The following is a 27,396-nucleotide window of genomic DNA, read 5'->3' as shown; positions in this document are numbered from 1 at the left end:
GAGATTAGAGTTATACCATCACTTTTCCTTCCTTTATGAAACATTAAAAAAATGGAAAAAATAACCAAGGGCTTTATCCAAAACCACCTTTTATTGCCACTTAATGGATTTAAATATTTAACATTCATATAAACAACTCTCTGTGTTTACGTAGTTACTAGCGATTTCACCATAAATGGCAGAAATGGTAGAATCTGCTTTTCCAACTTTTCTGATATTCCTGGATGTGGTGGATCCTGAAGTATTCACTTTGCATATTCTCATCTCATTGCAAAGAAAGAAAAAAAAAAAAAAGATTTTTTTTGAGTGAACTATAGTGTTTAATGAAAAAATTATTACACAGTGTAGGCTTTCACAATTAAGCCACATTTTTTTTTTTTTGCAAAATAACACTCCAAGTAAGACTTCTCTCTTTTATTCAAAAAAATAAATATATCCTTTCTGAATCAAAGCATTTCATATGACATTAAGTACAAAGAAGAAATGTACTTCTTTGGAAGTTCTGAAATAGACAGACAAGAGCTCATGGGAGCAACATTTTCCATAACAGTGATAAAAGCTGAAAGCTGATTTTTTTTACAAATTTATAGCAGAACAGAATTTCCTTTTACAATATAGAACTTCAAACAGATTTCAGAAAAACACCATTTTAAAAGTCTGAAAGGCACATGAACTGGACCATAAAACGTACTGGCACATTCACTAATACGTTTTATGTTACATTCCTAAAGAGAAACTGTGGAACCCTAACCAAGAGAAAAGACCGAAGACACCAGCAAGTTCTTTTGTAAAGTATCAGGAGTGGCAGAGAGTTTCTTTTGGCTCTTGATAAAAGCATTAATACCCCAAAGGTAGAAAGTCTGAAGCGCCGCATCATTCAGTCGTGTTTGGACGAGTTGCTACATAAACAAACACCACAATCAGCAGTACTACGACGGCCAGCGTGGGAAGCACTACGGTGGTGATCTGTTGCCGGGCCTCTTGCATCGCCTGTTTCCTCTCCTTTTTGTCTTTGGAGGTCTCTTTTTTGGGCTTTCCTCTTAGCTGCCTCATTTTCCCCTGAGGATATTTTGGTTGCCAAAGCAGAGGAGTGAGGGGAGTTGAGCTGCAGAAGACGGGCCAAGGTCTCTCGAAGCAAGGGGCTGAAATATTCTGTCTCCTTCAAACGGCTGGCTGTGCAACAAACTGCAAGAGAAGGGGGAAAAATGCAAGTCTTTTGAGCAAAATCTATATATATAATAGAGTTATTAAAACTATATCCAGCTTCACTTGGTAAAGCTTTTCCCTAACCGGCATCAACTCACTCAGCTTTTCTCGATGAAATTGAATTGCAGCATGTTCGTTCATCATAGAATCATAGAAACATTAAGTTTGGAAAAGATCTCCAAGATCATCTGGTCCAACTGTCCCCCTAGCACCAATGTCACCACCAAACCATGTCCCTCAGCACCACGTCCAACCTCTCCTTGAACACCCCCAGGGACGGTGACCCCACCACCTCCCTGGGCAACCCGTCCCAATGCCTGACTGCTCTTTCTGAGAAGAAATGTCTCCTCATTTCCAACCTGAACCTCCCCTGGCACAACTTGAGGCCGTTCCCTCTAGTCCTATCACTAGTTACCTGTGAGAAGAGGCTGACCCCCAGCTGCCCACAGCTTCCTTTCAGGTAGCTGTAGAGAGCAATGAGGTCTGAGCCTCCTCTTCTCCAGACCAAACACCCCCAGTTCCCTCAGCCGCTCCTCACAGGACTTGTGCTCCAGGCCCTTCACCAGCTTCGTAGCCCTGCTCTGGACACGCTCCAGGACCTTGATGTCCAGCAACACTTTCCCCAGAATAAACTACAGCAGTTTGTCGTGGTGTGTCCATTCGCCCAGGAGCACTGAACTTGCCCTGTATTAAACTGGAAACAAAGCCCATCACCATCCATTTTATCCTCCCAGGCAAACAAGATAACACAGCTAAAGACTTAATGAAAATAATATGAATTAGTCTTGCGTCAACACAGAGCACCAGCTGCCCCATCTTGTAAGAGCAGCAGGCTCCCAACCAAAGGTCTGTGGCTCCCCACAAATCTGCAGAACCAGGAAGGGCAAGCATGCAGCCTGTCATAAGGAAAAGCATTAAGCATTTATCATCCACACCTGGTATTTATGGGAATAAAGGGTACTCTAACAGGAAGGAACGTGGGGAAAGAGCTGCTTAATTTACAGAACATAGCCTAAACCATAACGTGACTCAGTGCTGTCGCTCTCATTACAGCTGTCATTTTTCTATGGGAAAAAAAAAAACAAACCACACACATCCTAAGTGCTAATCAGCCTGCTGACAAATCGCTGTCTTAGACAAGCAGTCATTAATAAGCTAGTTGCTCTGGAGCATCAACCGCACCGGTTTAGAAAAGCAGAAGGATCTCTCAGGCAGGATTAACAAAAACACCGCACCATGTGAAGCCTTCCTGAAAGAAGGAGCATTAGGAGGTGCTTGTACTCCCGAACCCAAGGGCGCAGGGAAGTTTTTCTCTCCCCCGACACTGCCTGCAGCTGCGTAACTCACTGCCTGGGCTGGGGGAGGGAGAGGGCCCGCCGGCTGGCTCTGTTCCTCCTTGCCATGTCCCCGCTGCCGCCGCTGCATGCGGGCCACTTGTATCTGAGCACAAATTGGGGGTGGAAGAGTTACTGCTGCTGTGCAGTTAACTTTCGGTTCAACTGAATAGGAACTGATGGTTTCCCATCGCTCAGCATACCGGGAATTAAACTTTTGAAGAAATTAGTGGGCGACTGCAACTGCCTCTTTCCTTTCTCTCTTTTTTTCTATCGCAACATAAACCCGATGTTAGCATGCTGCTGCAGGTGGTGAGCACACGGCAACAAGCAAAGCTGCATCGCGCTCGCAGCTCACCACGGGCACGATTTCTTCTTGATGCGTCATCTTGGTCAACGTTACAAGTTGTCTTACGACTGCCTTAAAAAAAAAAAAAAAAGGAAAAAAAAAGTGGTTTTCACTGAAAGTGAGATTCTTCCTGCTGATGTTATCACTCAACCCTGATCGTCAGGCTGACGACAGAAGCAAAACCAGACTAAAATGCCCACGTCCAAAACAAGAATCCCCACCTATCTGCTAGGTGCAGTTGCAGAAGGGCTTTCATCCTTTCTTTCATCCCTTCTCCTAACAGCAAGCTGCCTGTTGTGAATCTCATCCAGTCGGTTAGGCTGGCGAGATGTTTCATCGGTTCGGGTACGATGCGGAACAACTCCACCAACCCAAAGCCACGGAAGCGACCAGACTAGCAGAACGATCCTGTGGCGTTGGGAACCCACCAGCAAACCAGCGGGTCTGTACGTCTGTCTGTCTGTCTGTACGAGGTCCTCCCTGGGTGCCATCCAGAGGAACAAGCCCAGTGTGAAGGACCCATGGGCAGCTGGGGTTGCTCCTTCAGCATCCCATGTGCACGCCTTGCCAGCTTCTTCTGATCTTAAACTCCATAAATTCAACCTGGCCTCCGAGGCAAAGAGTTCCCGTCAGTGTTGATAAAGCATAAAAGGGAAATTTGGGTGGCTGGGGTGATTCTCAAAAGAGGAGACAAAGTTCAAGTCTTAGAAAGTCTTCCTTCCGCCAGCTGCAGCACTAGAGTTGAAATGCAGAACGTATTTAGAGACCAGAAGCGGTCAGTGAACTTCACAGCGAGGAGGCAAATAGGAAAGGGATGGAGCAAATACACCACACCCTGTTCCAGTCTGTTCAATCAAATAGGACTGCCTGATTTCTAAACGTTACCTGTTCCTTTCGTCAAATCTTCATCTCTCTTATTGATTCAGGAGAAAGTCTTTGGTATTGCAACTTCTGCAAACTGTGTTTTGGGGGAAGGCTGGTTTTTTTTGTTGTTGTTGTTGTTTTGTTAATCAGTTCTCCAACTTATTCTTAGATTTCCTCTGGGGAAAAACAGATCTCTGTTTTTCTCCTCCAGTTTCCATTTTCCTCCTACTCTGGTCACAAGCTTTGTTACCGAACTCTGGAGAAACTACTATGCAAAACAGAGCTTTACATTCATCCCCTGGGATAACTAGAGATGCGTTTCACGTATTTTCATATTGTTTTCTGTCTCTACTGTTAGCGCGCGTCAGTGGGTTTCATGTCTGGATTACTCACAAGACCTAAGAAGTGATGGACAGTGAAATCCTTTGGGACTTTCTGCGTACCATAGTAACAAACAGGAGTTGCCATGAAACCAAGCTCTCGAACAATAAGCGTATGCCTTGCTCTACACAGCATCACTTGCTACCCAGACATTAGAAACATCAAGTCTCTTTTGAATATTTCATTGTGAAGCAAAATGATACCAAGTTAATTACATACGCTAGCTAGCATCTGATGGCTTGGAACATAAAGCCTTCCTGCAAATGTCAGCACCACTTGAGTCGCAAGCTGATGCTCTCCAGTTTGGGAATCTGGCATCGATCTTCAAACACGCTTCCAATAGACCGGGCTACTTGGCTTTGCTACCAGCGGAGATGGCCTTGTGCAGAAACCAGCCTACAGTTTTTAGCCAGATGAGCCTCGGGGTCCATCCTACCTAAACCACAGAAGGGAAGCAGCCAGGCTCTGCAAGCTGCTGCCAGGCTCCTGCTGCCTCTAGGAGACCGTGTGGTTTCTGCAGGAGAATTCACCCACAGGAAAGGTCCAGGACATTGTACATGTACGCGCAGGTGTATTCCTGCTGGTGCAGAGCAGTGCTTAAAAACTGATGTTCAGCTGCATAAGACATAATTTTGTGGCCCGTGTTGTGCAAGCAGAGTAAGGGCGGTCACAGCCGTCCTTATCCAGTTCCAGGCCTCTCACTAGCCACACATGGGTTTCACCGGCCACTATTTGTCCCGCTTGCCCACTGTAAAGGCCAAACTTGGACAAGGAGTGGAAGGAGATAATATAGCATCAGGATGCCTGTAATTAAGAACCTAGTTAGCACTGCCTGTGTCTCAGATCAAGCTGCTCTCAGAAGGGTGATGAGAAAGCAACGGCCTCGGTGTACTCCAGTCTTGTGCAAACTCATTTCCAAGCTCAGTGACCAGCATACTCACTCTGCAGGAGAGCTGGAAACTCGCCTTTTCTCCTCAAACAGAAGCTGTGAGTCTTCTTTCCCCTCCAAGTGCTGTCACACGCTGTATGCATCCCCCTGAGGCTGCCTCTCATTTCTAGGAACTGCTCAACCCAGCCCAAGCACCTCCGAGGCTGGAAATGAACACCAAACTGGGTCAGCCAGTGCTTTTGCCGGTCAGTGACTCCTTCAGCAGGGACATTTGCAGGAATACCAACAGAAAAGATTAACAGAGTCCAGTAGAAGTGGAACATCTGCAGTCCACAACAGCCTGTCTTTAACTTCACCTTCCTTTTATGAATGGCAAGCAGTGACTGGGTGTAGCTGGTTGGAACATCCATTTCAGAGGCTGCCTCTTCTCTCTGATACTGCAGTGCTCCAACTTGACCCTGAAAAACTAAGGTTTCAAGCAGAACAAAACCTGGAAAGTTCAAGCCAGTGAGGACAAACCTAAAAATGTTGTTCTTCAACATAATAACAACTCACAACTTTCCTGTCCTGGCTCAAAGTCTAGCCAGTGCAATTACGCTCCTCTCTGCCCATCATCCAAACTGCTTTTTACATGTAAAAATGTTCTTCATTCTAATTTCTGGGTTAAATTGCTCTGAACTGGTTTGCAGAGCTAACCTCAAAGCCTAAGAGCACAAATCAGTAGGCTTGCTGAAGTTACTCACTCCGATGCTGGAGCATCTGGCAACAGCTTAAGGCAACTCAGATGTGGTTAAGCAGGGGCGAGGCTGTAGTAACACCTACGGGGACTGACAGCCTTCAAAACACATCAACAATCTTCCAACCTGAATTTCTGGCAATCCGCTGCCTCCTTTTGTTGTAAAATTAACCCTGGCCATTAGTGATCTGCAGGTAGAAGCCCCTCACACGGAGGCTCCCGGGCGCCAGGGAAGGCAGAGCCGACTCCGGCTGCGCGGGTGCTCGCTGAGTACTGCGCTTCTGGATCTCCTCCTACAAGCAACATGCACAAAAGATTTCGTTTATCTGCTCTTAGTGTAATCACACGTCTAGACATCTGAGGAACTTATTATCACTGCTGTTACAGCATGAATGTATTAACCACATTAAGCTGAACAATTTCTCTCCAAATCCAGAATTACAAGCGTTTGTGAGCCACTTTGGATTAACCTGGCCCCAGGATCCTGCTCCTGACACTGTAACATTTCTGGGACGGTGAATCATCTTGAAATTCAAACAAACAACCCAACAAGAATTAATTTTTATCATTTAAATTTTCCCCTAGGGCCACGTATGTTACTGAGCCATTACAAACAAACAAACAACAGAACAGGAGACCAGGAGGACACGCTGTATTCAAATTGCTTGCCAACGGGAGGGAAAAAGGACACAAGATATGTAAGCAGACAACGCTCTTCGCCTTACTGCAGCGTCAAAAAGCCCCTAAAACCAGTAGTTCCCAGTCACTAGAATACACCAGAACCAAAAGTAAGTCAAGAGGAAGAACCCAAACCCACAAACCTATCGCCTTGTTCCTTTTTTCTGTAACCAGACTTGCAACTTCAGGGCACTGCAGTGCCCTACAGGCTGGAAGAGGAGCAGAGCCCCAACGATGGAAAGATGGAAAGAGGCCACCACCACGAGGAGGTGGCAGCTCCTGACAGAGATGAAGGAAATGTGACACGGGGACTGGCCACCACAGGGTGCCTGTGGCCAGCAACTTGGCAGAAATAACAGCACCACGGTTCCGCCTTCGTTAACGTCTAGCTGCTGCTTAGACCCCACTTTATTTCCTGCCTTTGAAACCACACAGATGATTTATTTATTTTTTTTTAAATGATTGAACTGTGTGCGACGTTGTTATACAAGCCCCAGGTAAAATTTAATAAAAGAAAGGTTTGCTTTAGACTACCCCACAGAGCACAGATTTACTCCACAGCTGATTTCACCTCGAGGTGAAATACCACATTTTGGCCAGGGGATTGGCTTTCCTGCAGCTCTCCGCTCTGGCCATTGCTACGACAGCACCGGCAAGGTCACCAATTTCTAATGTGATTTGGCCAGCTTAAGAGATACAGCTAAATAGGAATTTTAAAATGTATTTCAGCAGGAGCTCAGGACAGATTTCCAAACAGCAACATGTGTGTTCAGAGCTCTGGATGGGGTCTCCAGAGACCTCGGGTCTGCACGCAGCCTCTCCGACCAGCCAGGCCAAGGTCCAGCTCCGCCACTTGTTTTTCTTGTGCTTCGGTTTTCACAGGTGTAAGAGAAAAGTGAGAACCCTTGCATCTTCCCTTCATTCCTTCAGACAGTCAAGACCTGGGTGCCCTGCGGGACTTGCAGAAGAACTCAGACCTGCTAACAGCCAGCTCCTGCAGTCACAAGCCAAAACTGCTCCTGCGTTTTTTGTCCAACACCAGGCACCACACGCTTCTGCAAACCTGACTCTGAGGGGAGAAAAAAAAAAAAAAAAGAAAAAAGCACGATTCTAACAGTTTTTATCCAACTGTAGCACTCACTGTCCGGCTATACTCCCAACCACGTCCAAGCACAATCACACTACTTTTAAAACACTAAGTGTAAAATGATAAGTTTCGAAACCTTTGTTATTTGACGAGCTCCGAAGGAGCAAAATGTTCTATGCAACCCTTTGTGTGGGTGACGGAGATGGAGAGAGCAGAGATCTGTCAATTTGACTGAAACAGCTGAACCCTAAAGAGCGGGTCTGCCCAGAAGATTAACGTAACGCTTTAATCCCCATCACACCCTCCCTCCCTCCTCTCCCAAACTCACTTCCAGCAACACAAAAGCAGCCTCGCGATGAAGCAAATACTTCCAGTTGCAGGACAGTTCCTCCTGGCCCTGATGCGCAGCTCCGGGGGACCATTAACATAGAGAAACAACCATTATGTGCTCAAAAAATAAACTTTTAATTCGTACGAGCTGTCCCCCTACTGAAACAAAGGCAACTGAGTGAGGAAGGAGTGTGGGAAGAGCTCACCGCGACACGGGTAACTTTGGCTCCTGCGCTATCCGATGCTCTGGGTCACCATGCCCACAGCTTCCAGGCAGAAGTTACGTGGCGGAGCTGGCGAGTAGCTGAAGACAATACTTGCAGTGCTAAAATTGAAATCTTCATGTTTCAGTGACGCTACCTGTCATGATTTCGGAGTGCTAAAAGTGAGGAAAAGCATTAAGAGAAAAATTTTGGCTCTGTGAAAAATAGATTTTCGCACCACGGCGTGAAGCCGATCCTTAATACCGTAAGAACCTACCTCAGCCTATTTCACTGCAGCAAAGAATTAGGATTAACAAATCAAAACAACCCCCTCTTCGAGGGCAAAAGCTTTTAATTACGCACATAACGATATGGAATTATTAAAATGCTGCTTGAAGTCAGTTTAGCATTATTTTTTAGTGAAAGTTGGGGGGTGAGTTTTTTGGTGGTGGTTGTTTTTACTTCTTCTTTTTCACTTTTTTTTGCCAAATTACCGACCTAAATCTGAATTGACCCGTCATTACTGCAACATCACATTTACTGCGAATGTAGCTTTGAGAGTCTCCAAACTACTCGCAGCATTTGGAAAATGAAAGCCATCACTGAGTACTGCCAGGAAGTCAGGGAGTGCAAGGCCGTCAAAACAAAAAGCTGTTTCAATACGATTTTCACAATTCCGAGGACTTGGAGGCAGCGAGGAACCTATATTAGAAACAAAAAGCCGCGGATTTCTGCGTCTGGGAAGGTGTCGTTAAAGAGAGACGAGGTGCTGGTATTTTAGGCACAGACATCCAGTGCAGAGCAATCCAACCTGCCCTGAGTACGGCAAAGACACAGCAGAGAACTGAGTAAAAAATGAAAAGGCGAGTGCTTTTGCTCTCCGAACAGGGGGACAAATAACCAAGATTTTTCCGTGTAGATAAAGAATCGGTATCAAGACAGTTTCTGCAAGAGGCAGTCCAATGACGAAGCGGGAATAATATTTACTGAAAACACGACAAAAACAAACATGTAATTTCTGTCTCTGCACGATTTCAGTTCCCAAGGCAGGGCTGGAAGAGAAAAGCCTGCCATTCTCCGCATCCGCAGCCACAGATGATCTTGCACAGAAGGGCAGCAAACCACAACACCTAGCATATGACTCCACATCATGTGTTTGCTCAGCCGTTTTCTTGAAAACTAGCTTTCTCAGCTGTTCCTGACAAAAATCCGGCGGACACGAATCATTTATCTTTCCACTGCGTTTACAGAAATTCAAACTGTTCCTAAATAGCCACGTTAAATAAACACAATAGCCACCGGTGTCAAATTCCTTCAAATCCATGTGCTGCTTTCCCAGGTTAACTCCAAGCGTTCGGCCTCTGTGCAGCAAAAGGAGTACGGCATGAAAATGGCGTTTTGTTTTCCACTACAACTGCACCAGGGCCAGCAGCCCACCGAGCCCGGGGCTGTCCCAGCTACCTCAGCTCCACAAACTGAGCTGCCGCCCCAGCAGCACTCATCCTCTGAGCCGGTGATGGGAAACTCTACATCCTAAACGGGAAATTCTCATTTTTTATGTTCCAGCACGTGCGTTCTGGTTGGCACTCCTCCGGTCCAAACTACCGGCTTCCCAACAAAGCCACTCCGTGAGACGGCATCGCTGCAAATAGGTTTGAAGCAGATCCTAAAGACACCAGTGAGGCAGAACGCCTGCAAGTCTGAAGGCTGACGTTAGGGTTTTGTAATGCAAACACGGGAGTTGAGGGACTGTCACTGCTTTTCATTATAACTCTGCTGTCATTAAAACTTTGGCACTGAAAATTCAGTCCCGACTAAAGCTTGGCAGGGAAAAAAATCCGTGCCCACAGCAAGAATGGATTGGGGAGCCTAAAACCACAAAAACCCGAAGGCAAGGGATGAGCTTGAGGTGGCAGCGGGGCTGCTGGAACGATGGAGACTGACCAACAGAAGAGGAAAGCTGAAAAACAGCTCCCGAGACACCAGGACAACATCTAGAAACAACATGTGTGCTTCCTGACCACAAGACAATCTGTGAGTGCTGGACTCAGATTTCTTGTGAAACAGCCTCCTCGGAAGGCACAAAGGGAAATCTCCCTCTTCTGGCTCAAGTTACGGAACTCTCCACAATAACAGAAATCAAAACTGATGTGTATCTGGGCTCCTGAAAGCCTCCCGAGCCAGTCCTGCAGGGGAAAACGGACAGCACTGCCCTGACAGTGAAGCTCGCCGATTTATGGAGTGCCCTGGAACTGGATGCAGCCGAACAAGGGGTTCTGATCTCAAACTCACCCGCTTCAGGGCTTGTTTGAAGTTCTGGTTTTTCAAGCTTTTCTTGGCACAGCTGGTTTTTCAGTAGGAGGCTGAGGAAAGAGTGCTGGCACCGTGCCTGTCTCTCCCTTCTTGCGCACATGCCAGGGGAGGGCTGCACGACAGGACAGAGGAACTAACACAAGTCAACCCAAATACAGTCGTTGAAGTGAGCGTGTGTGATAGAGGAACCTCTTTCCCATCTCCGCAGGAAAGAAGCCTCCCTCAGCCCCTTGTTTTCCAAGCAGGGCAAGCGTCTCACGGCGTTTTGCTTTGCTGTGGCGTGGCTGAGTTCATTTCCACCTCCGCTGCCTTCTGTGCTCCCTTGTTTGATCCGGGTAATCGAGTTATCAGTGAGTGAAACAAAACCCACCTTGCATTAGAACAGCACCACTGGTGAGGCTGGAACTCCTCGGACAGCCAGAAACCTGCAGTTTCCCCAGACTCCCTTCAAATTACAGCAACGTGCTCAAACATTGCGACAACAGTGCAAGCAGGACACCTTTGGGGGGAAGGGAAGGTAAGGACTGAGACTTGCAACACAGGATGGGTGGGGAGTTTTGTCTTCCTATCGGTGCTCTCATTAAAATCTCATTCTGTTTACTTCCCGGCTTAAACCTGAAGCCTTATTGCATTTCACTAAACAATCCCACGTTATAATAAAGCAGCAGGCTCCCCTGCCACGATTGATAGACTCTGCTTGCAATTATTTAAGGAGAAGGCACATAATTACATACAGCTGGATTAGGCTGATCAAATCCCTGTTAGTGTCCGTCAATTTGCACATAATAAGACAGTGTGACATTAATGTAAACTAATTTCAATGCAGAAAGTTTAATTAAGACCTAAAAAAAAATAAAAATAAAAAATTAAGAGATGGATGAACAAAAAGTTTTGCACGCTGGAAGCAAAGGGAGTTTCCCAGCAGAGCCATTCCCAGACACAAGCCTGGTTTTGCCTCGGCAGTTCTGCAGCAGTGGCTCTGGCACCACCTTTGGACGTGCCCTCTGCCAGGGCTTTCCATCTGCTCCAGACGCTCAAGACAACTCAAGACAGAAGCAAACGGCGTGGAGCTGCGTGCGTAATGGAAGTCCATCACAAGCAAGCACAGGTAGTCAGAGGAGGGGGCCTCGCAAGTCCCTCTCGGTGCTCAGCAAGCAGCTATTGATTCAACACCAGAATTCAGCCACCAGAAATTACGAGTGATCTTCTAAAGCACTTACCCAGACCAAAACACGATATTCCCTACGTAACAGTATTCATTTGCTCCCTTTACATTTATTCCTTTCCGCTCAGTTTGTTTTTCAAGTGCTCTGCTGTGTTCTCAGTGCTCTCAAAGTCACCGCCGATGCGCCCAGCGCAGCGTCCCGGCTTCGTTCCCCGCTGAGCCAAACTTTCCCAAGGCAGTCCCGTTCCAGAATTGCTAACCACAGCTAAATCATTTCAAGGGGTTAGCGTGGCACACCAGCTGCTTCAGAGGGTGTAGGGCCCAAGGAGATCTGCAACACCGTCCCGCAGCACATCTCATCCCCCCCGGGAGCAGCAGGATCCAGCATCTCACACAGGCCAACTCACGGTTCCCAAACATGCGGTCTGATTTTCCCACGCTGCAATTTCCTAGCATGCTCCCTGCCAAATTAAATCAATTTGAGCATCTCATTAAAGAAAAAAAAAAAAGGCAGGTTTTTATTCATTTTTAATGGCTTCTCTGTCAGCCGAGCCTGCTGCTCTGAGCTGGTTTACTTTCTTAGCTCAGCCACCTCACTGTGGAGACCCTACAGGGTTTCAGTAGCTTTAGAAATGCTGGATGACATATAACCCTCACCAAAGCCTTATCCAAAAAGGCAGCAAACATCCTGAACCAGCCCGTTTCCCAAGCGTGAACGTTTCCCACAGAATTAATTTTGGTCAGCTAGGGGAAAGGGAAACACGGAAAAACTTGAGAAGCGTAAGCTCTAGAAAGGATTACGGTGCAATCTCCTGGAAAATACATTAAAGCTCAATACCATACTAAAACCATCCAAAAAATTAAGCCCTCCACTGTTCAATCACATCCCTCCAAAGCTCTCAGTCACCCTCTCCTTGGTGGGGACAAATCGCTGCTAGATAACCTCTCCTGCACAAGCCTACCCGTTATTCTAGCTCATGTTCTGGTTTCTTTGGCAGCACAGCTATTTAAGCCACCCTCCTAAGCCAGCTCCTGCGGTAGTTTTTCTGTTCCTTTACAACTCTTCAAAGCATCCTAAAGGCAAATCGAATAAGCACCTCAGTTTGTGTTGCTTTCTATTTATAATACTGCGGGCACCTGCTGCTGCTGAGACCTGAGTAGGCATCTTTCTTTCTTCCTATGGATTGATGCAGATTAATCTCAAGAGTTCCCCATTTTGGAGCAACTTCAAGAAACTCCTCCAAGCTGTTGGGTTTGTGGGTTTTGTTGTTGGGTTTCGGTTTTGTTTTGAGAGTGTTTGTCTTTTTTCTTCTCGTTTTTATCAACATCCAGCTGACCTGCTCTCGAAAATGCAGCTCGCTTTGTTTCCTCGCTCACCTCGGCCACGTTTGGTAGGCTATCTTCTGGTTAAATGCAAGGGCAGGCATTCAGCAAGCAAATCACTTCAGGTTTTCCCCTGAACCTGCAACAATTTACATCTGTAGGGCCCGTGGGCGGTTTGGGAACGGTGGGTGTGCAGGGAATGGCTGTTGGAAGGAGCCTGCCCATCACCCTGCAGACACAGGGCTTGGATCCCGTGTAATCGGACCTCTCAAATCAGAGATATATTAGTTTCCCGTCTCCTCAAAGCGCCCGTGACCACCAAGAGGCAGCTCAGGCTCTGCAGGACAGGGTTAAGCCCCGGGTCTGACCTTTCAGAGGGAGCCCCAGCCCCAGGTGCCTCTGCTGGGTCAGCTTCCGCTGCTTCCAAACAGCGCGCGGAAGAAAAAGCTGTAAGGAAATTAAATAAAAGATGTGGATGGGCTCCAGGTCATTAAAGAGGGACATCAGTTATCGTTCTCATCTCCGCACCGTGGATTTTCCCGGGGCAGCTGTCCTGTGAGGTCTGGAATTCTCCTCCAGCTCCCGCCGATGCATTTAGGGGCGGTGTTGCAGGCTCCTCCACAGCCTGCCAAGTGGTCTCGCAGACAAATTCACAGGACAGCCCGAGGAAAATTTCATCCCAGGAGTGACTCTCTGTGCCTCAGATCCTCCTCCAGAGGGATGCTGTGGTACTTGCCTCTCTGCAGTATTTAATGTGGGCCTCAGAGGGGAAGGATTTTAAGCACTCCCTTTAAAAAACGTGCAGCTTTCTCAACCAAAAAATAAAAATAAAAAAAATCTTGTTGCTGTTTTTAATCATCCCAATCTTGCAAAGAATGCTGTTAGCTTAGAAAGCCACACAAAAATGTGTAAAGTGAAGTTTTCAAAACTTTTTTTTACTGCATTTCTTGAAAAATTAAGCAAATAAAAAGGCTCAGAGACGCAATAAAACACCTCTGTAAAGTACTCAGTGTGGCGCTCTCCTTCTCGTTCTTACTTCTTAACCATACAAACTCAGTATAACCATTATCTCAGGAATCCAGATTTTTAACTCTGTACCACCACGAAAGAGATAACACAGACTTCCTCAAAAACTAAATGAGGCACGGGGACCTTGCGGGTCATTTAAGAGGCACTGTTATATATTTTTCAGCCTCTCCCTGCAGCTTCCAAATTACTGTCCCCAAACTCCTGTAACCTTCCCGTGTTCTCATCCCCTTCCACAGTCACTTCTTACCACGCGGGGAGGTTTGGAAGTTTTACACCAGCTACATTCAGGAAATCAGCTATAAACGGGCATGCTGTAGATCCTCCACAATTCCAGGCTGATAGCTAATCACGGTTTTTAGCCTTTCAAGCAAATAGGACAACTTAAAATGGCAAACATTGCTCTATCAGCCCATCCATAAATTAGGAGTGACAATAGCAGATTATTACTCATTCACTCAGTGTTTGTTTGGCCCTGAGAGAACTGGCTTTATTCCAGGAGCTGGCAAACATTGGTTAATATACATGTAAATGTTTTATTTCTCTCAGAGTAGGCAATTTCACGAAATGAAATACCAAATTAAAGACGACCTTAGTTTTTTCCGCTGATGCCTGCCTCGGATGCAGCGCCGCTGAAAGCCTTTGCAAGCGTTTTCACACCAAATCACCAGGGGAAAAGCCACCTTTTCTTTTGAGAGTGAGGCAGTTTCACTGTGGAAACATGAAAGCTTTTATATAAATATTAATCACCTCAGTTCTCCTTGAGGTAAGTGGATGGAGACCGGCTTGTGTGAGGTTCCAGGGCTGACTTGATACGTACTGAACTGTCTTCACAAACTGCTCCACACAGGCTGGTCCTCAAGGTAAAAGCTGTGCTGCCTTGGGACGAGAGCTGCAGTGCCAAAAGTAGATTCAGAGGCCCCAAAATTTAATATGAGGGCACTTCAAAATAGCACTTCTCAGCTCCTAAGAGTGAAGATGGGACATTTTGTCATTTGAATTTCCAGTAACACGGAAAAGGAAAACGTGATTTCCCTCAAACAAACTAATCTGAACCAGGAGGAAGAAGAGAGACTGAGAAAAGTGATGGATGTTCGGCACGGAGATAAATAAACCATTCATCTGGTCGGAGAACCAGGCAGTGGTTTAGCAGGGCTTCTTGCTAACCACCAACCCAGCACCCAAATGTGCTAAATTAAGCCAAGGGAATACACCAGCTTTCAAACAACTGGAGATGGTAGCAACAAGTCAGCATTGCTCACAAACCTCTGGACAGAACGGACACGGTATTCACGTCTTTCAGCAGAGCAAGCTTAGAACGAAGCACAAACTAACTTAGCACTGGCAAAGCTCACAGTAACGTGATGCAACTCAAGAGTTAAAAAGTGTACAGCACTTAACCAAAAAAGAATCAAGGCAGTCCCTATTCCTCTCCTTCAAGTGGAAGACAGAAGATAATCAAACACCGATGGGAAGCAACAACTACCAGGAGAAGATACTTTCAAAAGATACAGGGCTATGCACGTGTGGGAAGAACTGCAGATGAAGGAAGCAAAATGAGTTCATTTCCAGTCTGGCAGCTTGTCTCAGTTGGTACCCACAGGTTTCAGGCAGGTCTCTCCCTGGACACAAGCATCTGCGTATCCCAAGTGGGCTGCAGATCCCTGGCTGAGGGAGGCAGGTACAGCTGACATTAGAATTACTCTTCTTGATACTCTCCATTTTAATAGAAAAACAACTTACACTTTACAGGCTATTTCATTAACTAAAGCTACTTCTGAACTAGAATTTTGGGAAGTAAACACAAGAACTACGGATTTGTTTTAAGCTGCAGAAAGTCACAGAGACGATCACAGCTGCAGCAAGCACACCGTCTACTGTTTGACACCACTCTGCTTTGAACCTTGGACCTCACGCTGCACTTTTCCTTGCTGCTCTCACCCAAAGCACGCTCTCCCTCCTCTCGAATGGCGCTGCTTACCCGACACTTCTGGAAGCTCTCACAAGGATATCTGCTGAATGGAAGGGCAACACAACAGAACAAGGCAGTGCCGGGTTCAGCTCCGTAGAGGATTTTAAAATTTATTACAGGGTATCACTTTAGCACTCGACGTGGCTGAAACGAATGCCCTCACCTCTCTATACGAGGCGACAGCACTGTTACCAGCCGAGCCGCCGGTTGGATTCCCTGCTAACCGCGTTGGACAGCGATTTTAACTCATCTGGAGAGCAGACGGCTAATCGGATTTCTGAACGGGCTTCTCTTGCTTTCACCGGGGCTGATGCATGCAGCATATAGGATTCGGAAACAGATTTTCCCCCAGATAGCTCATACAATTCTGCTGCAGCATTCCGTTATCATCTCGGCTTATGCTTACGTAAACAGCGCGTGGAAAGGCAGCAGTCAGGTGAACGGTCACAAAGAGGTTAATCATTACATTCAAGCTTTGCCAGGGCAGCAGCAGAGCTGACCTCTTGAATAAATTAAGCTTGGATAAGGCAGCATCGATTTTCCTAAAGAGGTTTCATTACTTAACTCCAGGCTTGTGATTTCTTGTGACAGGACAAAGTTAAGAGTTAATCCAAATTTACTATTTCTTTTCTATCCAAACAGAAACCAAGTCAATTAAAATGCAGAGACTACCATAGACCTCCCTCCCTTTCGGTGTTCTCCCCCCTCTGAGAGAAACTGAACTTCACAGGACTTCAAACCTCGTGGAAAAAATGAAAAAAAAATAAAAAATATAAAAAAGCTCATCTTTATTCTACAAGCCTTTCTTCCAGCGCTGAAAACCCAATGCATATTTTCTGCCAACTACTTTTATCTCTGCATTGTTCTTAACACTTTCCTAGAAAGGAGATTCTTCAGCACACAAGTGAATATCGTTAATTTGGTGAGGGGACAGAGACTGCTTGGAGCCTAGCCGGTTAAAAGAAACGAGGTAGGAATGCGGATGCATTATATGACCTCCAAATCTTTCTGACACATTTTCTGCTTGACAAATCAGAGCTTCCTATATTCTTTTTTTCAAAGATAGTTACATCAGAACCAAACAGCTGGCCATTACAAGCTATTCCATTCAACAGAAGAGTTGCTTCTTTACCTCCTTCGAGTACGATAAGAATCCTCCATAAAAGCAAAGTCATCTCTTTCTGATTTCTCGCAGGTGCCCTAAAATGCTTACTGAACCACAGCAAGTGCATCCATGACAAACAGGGTGTCTCACAGACTTGGGGGTTTCCTAACTTTCTGAAATTACCTTTCTGACTCACTCACATCTCTGGGAACATGAAACCTAGGTTAGGTAAGGTCTAAGAAAAAGCAAGCAAGATTAGAGAGAACAAGTTAAAAAGAAAAAACAATCACTAACCTTTGAGGGGAAAAGATATCATTTCTAACTCTCCTATCGTAAAAGCCCTGCCTCTTTCACAGTTAAGCAAAGTTTCCCCAAAGCAGCTATCACCGATTGCATTCACTTGGAATTTTTATATAAACAAGTCTTGGAATATGAAATGCAAAGTTAAAGTCAAAAAAGGATCTCAGATCACAGGATGTATACATCCCAGCACCTTGTCTGCATCTCTTCAGAAAGCAAGAACAAAAAAATAATTGAACATGAAAGAGAAATAAAAGTAGACATGAATTGAAACCTGAAAAGCTTTTTGCTTAAGGTCCCTAATGTCTAAGAATTTATTAAGAGATGATGTTAGAGCACCTGAATTTCAGAGAATTACTTCGGAGATGGCTCCCATTGCAGCTTTTTCTGCTGGAATATTTTACCCTGGCTGCCAGCCAAATCTTCGCTATGCTGATGCCAAATAAATGATACCCAATTTCAACGACAGATGCTGTTGTGTTGACACATAATTGATACATTTATATTCAGGGCTCCCTGGAATTCTGTAACAGCAACACTTTATTCACAAGAAATATTACCGGCAGCAGAATTCAGAGGGACTGGCACATAGCTGATGCTGCTACGCTGCTGGTAGCGTGAGGCTGGAGGGAGGAGATCTTCAACTACCCAGGGTGGTGAGGACCTGTGGAGACCACGAAGCTCCTTGGGCGGTGGAAGATGAGAAGGGCCCAGCAGCCAGAGAGAAGTGGCTCAGCCAGAAACCAGCGTGCTCGTAAAAATAGGAAACCTGAAAGTTTTCAGCACAAGTTGCATATCCCTTTCCTGCAGAGCCTGTAACTGCGTAGGAGATGGAAGTCATAGAAACGCCACAGCACTCAAGTAACAGCTATGGCCATACCCTCCTCGCCTTGACTTCCTTGGTTTCCCAGGCAGGAAACAGATTAGCAGCCTTTAAAAATATATTCGGAAAAGGTATGTTCCAAAGGAAACATCATACACCCCCCACCTTGCGTGTTCACTCTCCCGTAGATGACTTGAAAGAAACTTCCATAAATAATATTTATTTTGGAAAGCAACTGTATCTCCCCAAGACTAACAAAACTTCAGTCTTTACTGAAATTATTACTTGAAAAAAAGTAGGCGACAATACAATTCATGCCTACAACCTAACTTCTCTTTATTTTTGGTAATGCAGCATCGTATTTTCACATGACAAATGAAAACATTCACAGAATGAAGATATTCAGCGAAAAATGCATCCCCATTCAATTCCCAAAGAAAACAACCCTGCAACAACTAAAATTTGGCACAAAAGACAGCAGCAAATAAACAGCAGAGAGCAAAATTTCTTGTCATTTATCTAGCTAGCATATGTGGTTCAGCAAACATGCAATGTGGAATATCCTGCCATGATGCCTCTTTTTAATTAAAATAAGGTTAAGCTTAAAAATACTTTTGAATCACATTTTATGGGGATTATCAAATGCATTTGAAGCTTACAGATGAACAGGAATCACCACCTAGAAATCTCTTCAGCCCCCGGAAAACACATTTTGTTGGCTGTTTCTTAAACTGTATTTTAGAAGATTGAGCACAGCCCAGAAAGCTTCTGCTGCTTGTAGGGCCTTATCTAGCTCTCTGATTTCATCCTCAGTCAACTTTCTCCTTACAGCACATGAAACAGGGACTGGAAATACTGATGGTAATTCTTCAGACTCTGCACACTGCAGCTCTTCCTCTTAATTCTTCCTCTCCTGCTCTCCTGTGCTTCTGAGGGCTGCTAAGGCCAAAACCTGTCAGAAGACCTCTTCGTGCTGAATTTCTCCTTCACGATCGCGTGGCACAGAGCAAAGATAAAGTTATACAGAGAAAAACACACATTTATCATCAAAGCACACACCTTTCTCTCAATAAATAAATAATTTATTTTTAAATGTCATTTAGCTCAGCAACACAGGATTTGTAAAATATCCAGGACTGTATCCTTGCAAAACCACAAAGTGATTGAAAAGGGCAAAGTGCATGAAGTAGAAAAGCTTTAGGGGCCACCGGGTTCTTTTTACTGATGCAAGAGAGGCATTGGAAAACCAATCTTTGCCAAGAAAACGCATCCAGGCATTAAAAATGTATGCATCAAGTGCATGGGTACCTACCCATTGGCAGCTGGGCACCTCAGGAGCAAGAACAGCGGATGAGGAAGGGACACAAACACCACCTAGCAGCTTCCCAAACTTACCAGCCGTGAGGAACGTCTGGTCCCAAATTTCCTCGCTCCCGTTCAGAGAAGATCCAAAGCAAACCAGCTCCAGTTCAAAAGCTGCAGCAGTTCGTTAGAGAGGTGCTGTGCCTAAGCTAAAAAGGCCAGTCTCTCAGCGCTGCTTTTTAAATTGAGCACCGAAATAACAAAGCTAGGTGGCTTACAGACAAGATCCAACTCCTATCTAATTATTTAGGAGCGTAGACAGAAGTGGAGTTCCGTCTGCAAGGCACTGTAGAGCTACATGCTGTCGGTGTTGGAAGGGGGATAATTAGCCCTGGAGGAACTTCATGTTAATAAATACGGACCGACTTGAATATTTGAGCCCGTGACTGAATTTCCTGCAAAGATTTATTCCTACAGGTTTCTTTGGGTGCTTGAAACAACCCCTGCTCCCCCTTAAACACGCAATAAATGTAATACCGCTCTTTAAAACCAAAAAAAAAAAAAAAATCACACCACTTTCAATAGCAATAACCCATCCTGTTATTAACAAGGGCAAGGGTCCAAAAAGTCAAATGGGTTCTCACTCCAACTGCTACTGCTGGCTTCTGCGTTTTACTCTGGACACAGAACAGAAAGGTCTCACTTTCTGATTCTCCCACTCAGGAAGGCAGTTCTATAGCTGGAAGACATGGACAAAAAATAAAATGCTTGTATTCAAATCTTTCTGTCCCTTTTCCCCAACTTAAGTCATTAAGGGAGAAAAAAAGGCAGAAGTGTTTCTGCTAGAAGGTACCATATGAGTTAACATGCTAAATAAACTAGCAACAGAAAAAAGAGTAAGCCAGTTCCATTTTTTAAACAAATAAAACGCTTAGAAGTAGTTCAAGGCAATCAGATTTCAGGGCAAATCTTACTTTTACAGACAGTGTTTTCTATCCTGTCAAATGTTTCTCTTACCACTCTGGGAAAGATTTGAACAATGGAGGGAAGCTGGCTAAGGCTTGGTGTGCAGACTGAAATAATCTCAGTTCTGCATCCAGGCTCCTGAGAAGCAGCCCCAAACCGAGACGTTTAGGCAAGATGTTGACCTGCACCCCCTTCCTCCAGGCTAAGGCCCTTCCGCACAAATAACTCCGCGCCTTCAAACACACCTCACAGATCATAATACTGCAGCTACAGGCCACTCCTTTAAAGTGTCAGTTCAGTAAACCTGTTTTTGTAGCGCTATGCAGCGTCGCCACCTAACCCCCTCCAGCCATTTAAGATCTGCAGTTTCTGTCCTAAACTACCCTGAAGTTTAGCAACGTGCTTTCCCACTGCTAGGGAGGTGGCACTGCAGTGCCAGGTGGGGGGGGGTTGTGGAGAGACCCGGTACAGTAAGTGCAAAGGTCTCTAGGCAGACCTAAGGTCATAAAAATGACCAACTACACGTGTATTCCCCGAGCCTTTTTGTGGCACAGCTGGGGGATAAGAGCCGTACTTAATACTGGCACGAGTAAGATCTAAGAAGAGTCTCTGGGATCTTCAGCGTTCTTTGTATGGCAAGAGCCATGCACCCAGCTATGTTTGACGGTGCCCTTTTATACCTAAAAGCTGCATCCCGCAGCTTCATCTGAACCATTCCTTATTTCTGTCATCCTTTTACTTGGGTGGCAAAACCAAGCACAAAGTCTTTCACGACACAAAGCCGCTACACAAAGCGAAAGATGCTACAGCCATCTAACGACTAGTAGGCAGACAAGCTAGGAAATTAACTTTTTTTTTGAGGCAAAGAGCTTCAGTGAGTTTTAATAACGCATTTGTACAGCACGCCTCCTCTCCAGGCCTGATACGAAGCACCGTATCATGGTCAGAGAGCTGCTCTCTGAGTATACAAAGCCAAGGTGTCAAAAAAAAAAAAAAAAAAGGCATACGGTGAAAAGGCAGTGAGACCAATTTATAAATAGAAAGCAGTCTGAGAACAAGATGAATACACCCTGAGGTTTGGTACATCCAAGGCGTGATTATCTAATACCTGTAACACGGTACAAAGGCCCACATCTAGATGGGCTGAACACGAGGGTTTTATAGGTAGCAATACAAGGCTCAAGGAGCCTTATTAAAGGCCCTTAGACCTTATCAGAGAGCCTAACTGAAGGCAGGTGCTACCTAGAGTGTTAAAGCCCACCCTAACCTGCTTAATTTTTTCCCCCAATTATACCATCCTGCAGCCATAGCTCTTCAGCTCTTTACCCACAGTATATTTGCACTCTTAATATTTTTTAAGAGCTTTAAGGGTTTTAAAGGTCTTATTTTTAAGGGTCCATCAATATTTTTAAGGGTCCACCTCTTAAGAGTCTTGTTTTTAAGGGTCTTTTTTTTTTAAGAGCTTTCTAAGGGTTTGCTAGTGCCAAGTCCAAGGGGTGCCCACGTAAGCAAATCCAATGCCCCAGCATTCTGCACTCCTCCACGCCACCAGCTCACTTCAGCCTGGAGAAGTCACTCGTGCCTGCAGCAGGGCCGGCCACATTTCTGCTCTTCATGTGACAAAGGCGCAAACACATCGGTTTAGGCAGAAGCAGCTTTTGCACTGATGTTGCTCTTTATTTTCCACTCTTTTTGTGAAATACTGAGACAATTTCTGAGCAAAGCCTTTGGGGAAAGAGCTCTACTCAAAATCACTAGTCCTCTGTCTAGCACAATGAGAGCAGAGAATGCAAATTAGTTTCAATAAAAGCAGCTGGCAATCAATACAAAAGGGCTGGTCTCCAAAAGTAAAACTGGTTCCTCTAAGGATGAGAGTTAAAAGGGGAAAAATATAAGAAGATGAAAGTAAAGGAAGAACCAATGTAAACAACATTGTGGGAGGGAGACACAGAGGGAGGGGAAAAAAAATCTAACGATACGACTAAAAATATTAGACAAAGTGACAAAAAACAGCTGGGAGTAAAAAGGGAAGAAATACAGAGATAACTGGAGTGCAAAGAAAAGGGTCATTAGAAAAAGTCTAATGGCAAACATGTGCAATCCAAACAGGAGATAAAATGAAAATTGTGAAAGGGAGCAGAGAAGAGGCTAGCTGGCACTAGGGCTTAAGGCAACAGTCACGGGTTCATGTTCCAGCCCGGCTCCCAGGCACTGATGAGTCTGATAATGAGTTTCAGCATTTCTTCCACTGCGTGTCTGGCCACTTCACAAAACCTTGGGCTTTCGTCTCCTCACCTTCTGCCATAATTTTCTAGCAGCCAATACCCACCTGAGTGGGCCAGAGCCCGCCCACTCTAACCTGCATGCAGAGCCCTTTTTTAAACCCCTTCACCTCAGAAAGTCCACAGGCAGCTGTGAAGGACAGAGAAAAGCCCAGCATTATCATTACCACCTGTTTAAAGAAAAGAAGAGTTCCTCAAGATTGACACTTTCACTGAGTCTCCCTATTATTTTGTCCAATTTTTATAAGCCGGTTAGAGAAGGAATACATTATGGTCACAGAAGCCTTCCCTTGCAGCTATTATAGTGAGTGCTTGATATAAAGGCAAAAATAAAGGTATTTTTGGCACTGTTAGCTACCTCTACTCAAGAGAAACGAAAAAAAATGAGCTTCTCGCATATTGCAAGGCAGTGTCACAAATCACTCTCAGTCTTCCATGTATACACCTAGTCCTGGTTTCACGAACCATTTGGTCTTAGCAGAGAACTAAAGCCACTCATTATCTTGCACGTCTTTAATATTGCAAATTAGCAACAAGAAAAAGGTTAGTTTGCTTGAAAGACTTTCAGCCCCTAGGAGTATCACTAGTTAACTACACAGAACTCCTTTGACCCCAATAAAGGTCACACAATAATTACACAGGGCAGACAGCGGTGTCTTCTGCACTCACACGGAACTGCAGGGAACATCCTATCAGTGCAGAGTATTTATTTAGATTAGGTTTTGACCGGAATACTGATGGACCAGGCAGAGAAGTTTCTGCCAAGTTGCTAATATACTTAAAATTATGCTTAGCCCTTCAGAACTTTAACACAGAACAATTCAATCGGAGCATGCCCTATGCTTTGAGAAATTCTCCAAGATTTCTAATGATAACAAGTGGCCAGAAACTTCCAGTCACGTTGACATCTAAAAGCACAGAGCTCACCTTTTAAAGGGAGAAAGAAGCGACCAACTTCTTTGCAACTAAAAACACTGTACAAGAAATCAAACGAAGCAGGATGGAGAAGAATAAAAAACCCTGAGACCAAACCAGGGGTAGGGCAAAAGACAACAAAGAGAATATTATCACACATTCTCATCCCCTCAAGATACACGTGTGCCTAAAGGGCTCACAAATATCCAGTCTCTGGCTGTCTGCCACATCCAGTGTGCAGAGCCTCCTTCCTCTATTGCCTACAGCAATTATTTCAGGCTTTCTCTTAACAAGTAAAATTCTCTCTTACAAAGAAAAAACAAAAAGTAGGGGTGGAGGCCTGCGCTGTTGCAGAGGTTTACACCGACAGCCTCTGGGACTGCCACTACTGCTAAGACAATGCCAGGATTTTAACAGCACCTTTCCCTAAGGTAGCAGCACTTAAGACCTTTATACACTGGAAGAGATGCCCTTCCACATTAGCGTGGCCTATTAGCCACAAACAGGATTAAGAGCTCAGCAAATCCTCACAGAGCTCACATCTGTCAACATAACTCCTTCCCATATGGGCTGAAAGGAAGGTAACTTCTCAGCTTTACTGAGCACTTACAAGAAAGCTGATATTGCAATGGTTATTAAAAAAAATAATAATAGTTGGGGGGTGAGGTGGGGGGATGGACACAGGAAATCACGATCAGGGAGGCCCCTCAGGATGCCTTATTTTGTGATAAAAAATGTCATCTGGTTAAAGAACTTGTGGTCTTACAGGGCAGCCCTGCTGTTGCCTTGGTGGCCCTGTACAGCAATTAACATCAGGAGACCTCCTGAGAAGACAACAACCAAGATCTCTTTGCCAGATACTACAGAAACCTTTCCGTGCTGTCAGAAATCAAACTATTATCACAAAAAAATAGAGCAGCTCAGATCTGCACGCGACACAAATTGCTATGGGGACAACAGGACATCAGTGAATCCACAGATACTTCTTGCAGTGCATGGAGAGTCTTGCAGGGAGACAGACAGATCATTTTGCTCCGGAGCACAGAGACCTTATAGCTGAATCAAGAAATGCCAGATCCATTCTCGAAGAGCTCAGACTCTTTGGGAGTAGCTGGGACACACAGCTGTAAGAGTAAAAAAGCAAACCCAGCCAATTCAGCAGAGAGAATTCGTGCTCAGTTCTCTCAAGCCCTGATACCACTGTGAAAGATAAATTAATCTTCCTTTAAGTGCAGTCCCCATGACAGCACTGCTACCTGCTGAACCAGGGCAGGTCTCCTGCGACTCTTCGTGGAGAGAACTCTCCCTTTTCAGCTTCTCTACAGCACTGCTTCTAGGTAATGCACACAGCACCAGGCCAAGTCTTGTTGGGCTTCAAAGTAACACGCAAGGGAGAAAGACCAGGGAGAAGGAAAATTTGTAACAAAAAATAACAAATAAACTGTTACCTTACGCATTGAGTGCCATAGCCAAAAGATTTACTGTGTAGTCTATCGACCATCCCGTGAGATAGCTCATACCACCTAATTAGCATGTATATTGTATAGATATGCAAAAGCACTTTACTGCCTATTTAATGCATGGAAAAACATGATTAGTTTAAGTATATATATATTATTTTGCTAGCATACTGATAAGGCAGTGACCAGGAGATCGTCTACTCTCTCACCTGTTGCTGTGCACACCTCCAAACGAGCAGTCAGGAATGTGACTGAGGGCAGCTGCCTCACACAGCGCAACCTCCGCTCAAGCCCAGTGCTCTGGGATCACCTCACAGCCCAGGTGCTCTTCCACAGACACGCTGCCACTGCTAAGATCTTGTCTCAGGCAAGTCAGTCACAGAGTCACAGAATGGCTGAGGTTGGAAGGGACCTCTGGAGATCCCCCAGTCCAACCCCTGCCGAGCAGGATCACCTAGAGCACACTGCACAGGATGGCATCCGGGCAGGTTTTGGGTATCTCCAGAGGAGGAGGCTCCACAACCTCTATGGGCACCCTGTGCCATTGCTCTGTCACCCTCACAGTAAAGAAGTGCCCCCTCATATTAAGCCAGAACCTCCCATGCTTCAGTTTGTGCCCGTTACCTCTCACCCTCTCATGGGGCAAAACAGGGACAGTCCTGTTGGCCTGCAAGCACTGGTCACACCCCAGGAGGGTGTTCTGCTAAGGACTCCCTGGAAACAGGGCTTTCCGACAGCCACTCTGGCAGCCTCTGAAGATGCCCAGAGCTCTGTAAACGGCTCATTTTTACCTCTGTATGTATCAGTGCTGTCCATGCTCTTCTATATCACTCTGCATTTGCAGTCAACAGCTTCGCCAAAACCCTCTTGAGGAGCAGAAGATAACAGTTGTGCGAGTCCCTGCTGGAAAGAGCACTAAAGAAACAGGTAGTTCCTAGAATTCCCTACATTATAAAGGGTATTTGACAACCACACTCCAAATCCCTGTTGGTAAACGTCCCTTTTACATTTCCTGCACATCATGAGGGAAAGTTAAAACTAAAATTGCTATAACAACGAGCTGTTCATTTATCTGACAAAGATGAGCGAAATTTCTAACTACAAAGCTTAAGAACAGTCTAAAACCTGCTTTCTTCTTAACTTCAGTCTAGGAGGTCTGCGTGGTATAAATAGGCCACTAAAGGCAGTTAAAAGAGAGAGAAAAAGTTATTAAAAATGCACTAATTAGAAACTTTTTTTTTTTAATAGCATGTCAGGGAATTTCTGCAAGACTTTTGTTTTATTTAAAGGAGACAATTTCAACAGACCTAAAAATAACACACAATCAGGTTTTCCAAATTGAGAGGATCACGAAAATCCCCAGGAGGCCCCAACACAGCCGGGCACCGCTCGAGCCCACAAAAACCTGACACAAATTTGGGGCAGGACCACGGAATGTAAATCTCCATAACATGACAACATTTATTTTCCCTACCGTCTTAAAAGGTGTGAAGCATAACGGCTTTAGAAACACAGCAGAAAGTAAATTATTTTTTAAGGTACCCAACTGTACAGAGAACCGAAAAAAGCTACAAATTGAACTCACGGCAGCACACGGCAGGGACAACACACGAACAAATGAATTCACTGCGCTTAAGAAAGAGGTAAAACCAGCATATTTGCATTCAGAACGGATTATCTTATTTTTCTTTCCCCTGGGTCACCTTTTAATGCTTTCCTGAGCTTACTTCCCCCTCGGTCGGCTGCTTAAACACAAGTCTCGGTCCTTCCTCACACACGATCGTCCTCGCGACTGAGGAAGCGAAATTAAAGAAATAGACGCCAGATGAAGAAGTTTCGAGCCTTTTGAGGAGATTTTTTTCCTCATTTCCAAGAGTTATTTTCCTCACGGATCCCCCCAGCAGGGTCGCCGTTCAACACCGGCGGGGCCGGGCCGCCCCCGGCGCCTCACAGCCGGGTCCCTCCTTCCCGGGGCCGGCTCCCTGCTTCCCCTCACTTCAAAACTTTCCGCTTTTAACCACCCTGGAGCACTCGGAGCCCCCCTGGAAGTCCTCGGGAAGCCGGCCGGCCCGGAGCCCCTCAGCTCGGCGACTCCCCCCGGGGGGAGGACCGGAGCGGGCTCCCGGAGCCCCGACCTCTCCCCCCTCAGCGCTCCCTTCCCTTCCCTCCCCTCCTCCCCGGGACAGCCGCGAGTCCTTACTCTGAGCTGCGCCCTCCTGAGAGCAGGGACGGGCGGCCAGAGAGGGGCAGAGTCCGGGCTCCCCGCCGCAACTTCCCCGCTCCGCCACACGTGGGGCTGAGTGAGGCGCGGGGCTGGCGCCGCTCGGCGCAGAGGACGTGGCAGCTCCCTCCTCCTCCTCCTCCTCCTCCCCTCCCTCCCTCCTCGG

The 27,396-nt window shown here is 45.7% G+C and overlaps 1 protein-coding gene across 2 annotated transcripts; it reads right to left on the bottom strand.

The window, feature by feature from the left end:
- Positions 1-69: 69 nt before the first annotated feature.
- Positions 70-27,396, bottom strand: SMCO4 (single-pass membrane protein with coiled-coil domains 4). 2 transcript variants are annotated; one of them, XM_083816394.1, is made up of 5 exons: positions 27,210-27,396; positions 5,887-6,052; positions 2,899-2,961; positions 2,744-2,810; positions 70-1,185 (listed from the first exon to the last, which is right to left on the bottom strand). In XM_083816394.1, the coding sequence occupies exons 2-5, from the start codon at positions 5,938-5,940 to the stop codon at positions 878-880; spliced, it is 492 nt and encodes a 163-aa protein (XP_083672520.1). In that variant the 5' UTR covers positions 5,941-6,052; positions 27,210-27,396; the 3' UTR covers positions 70-877. The 2 variants fall into 2 exon arrangements, with proteins under 2 accessions (XP_083672520.1, XP_083672521.1); XM_083816395.1 differs by lacking the exons at positions 2,744-2,810; positions 2,899-2,961; positions 5,887-6,052 and having other exon boundaries at positions 27,210-27,387.

This window comes from Anser anser (assembly GCF_964211835.1).
Source record: "Anser anser genome assembly, chromosome: 1".
NCBI classification, from domain to species: domain Eukaryota; kingdom Metazoa; phylum Chordata; class Aves; order Anseriformes; family Anatidae; genus Anser; species Anser anser.
The sequence above is the reverse complement of the archived record's forward strand: the minus strand, read 5'-3'. Positions and strand labels throughout refer to the sequence as shown.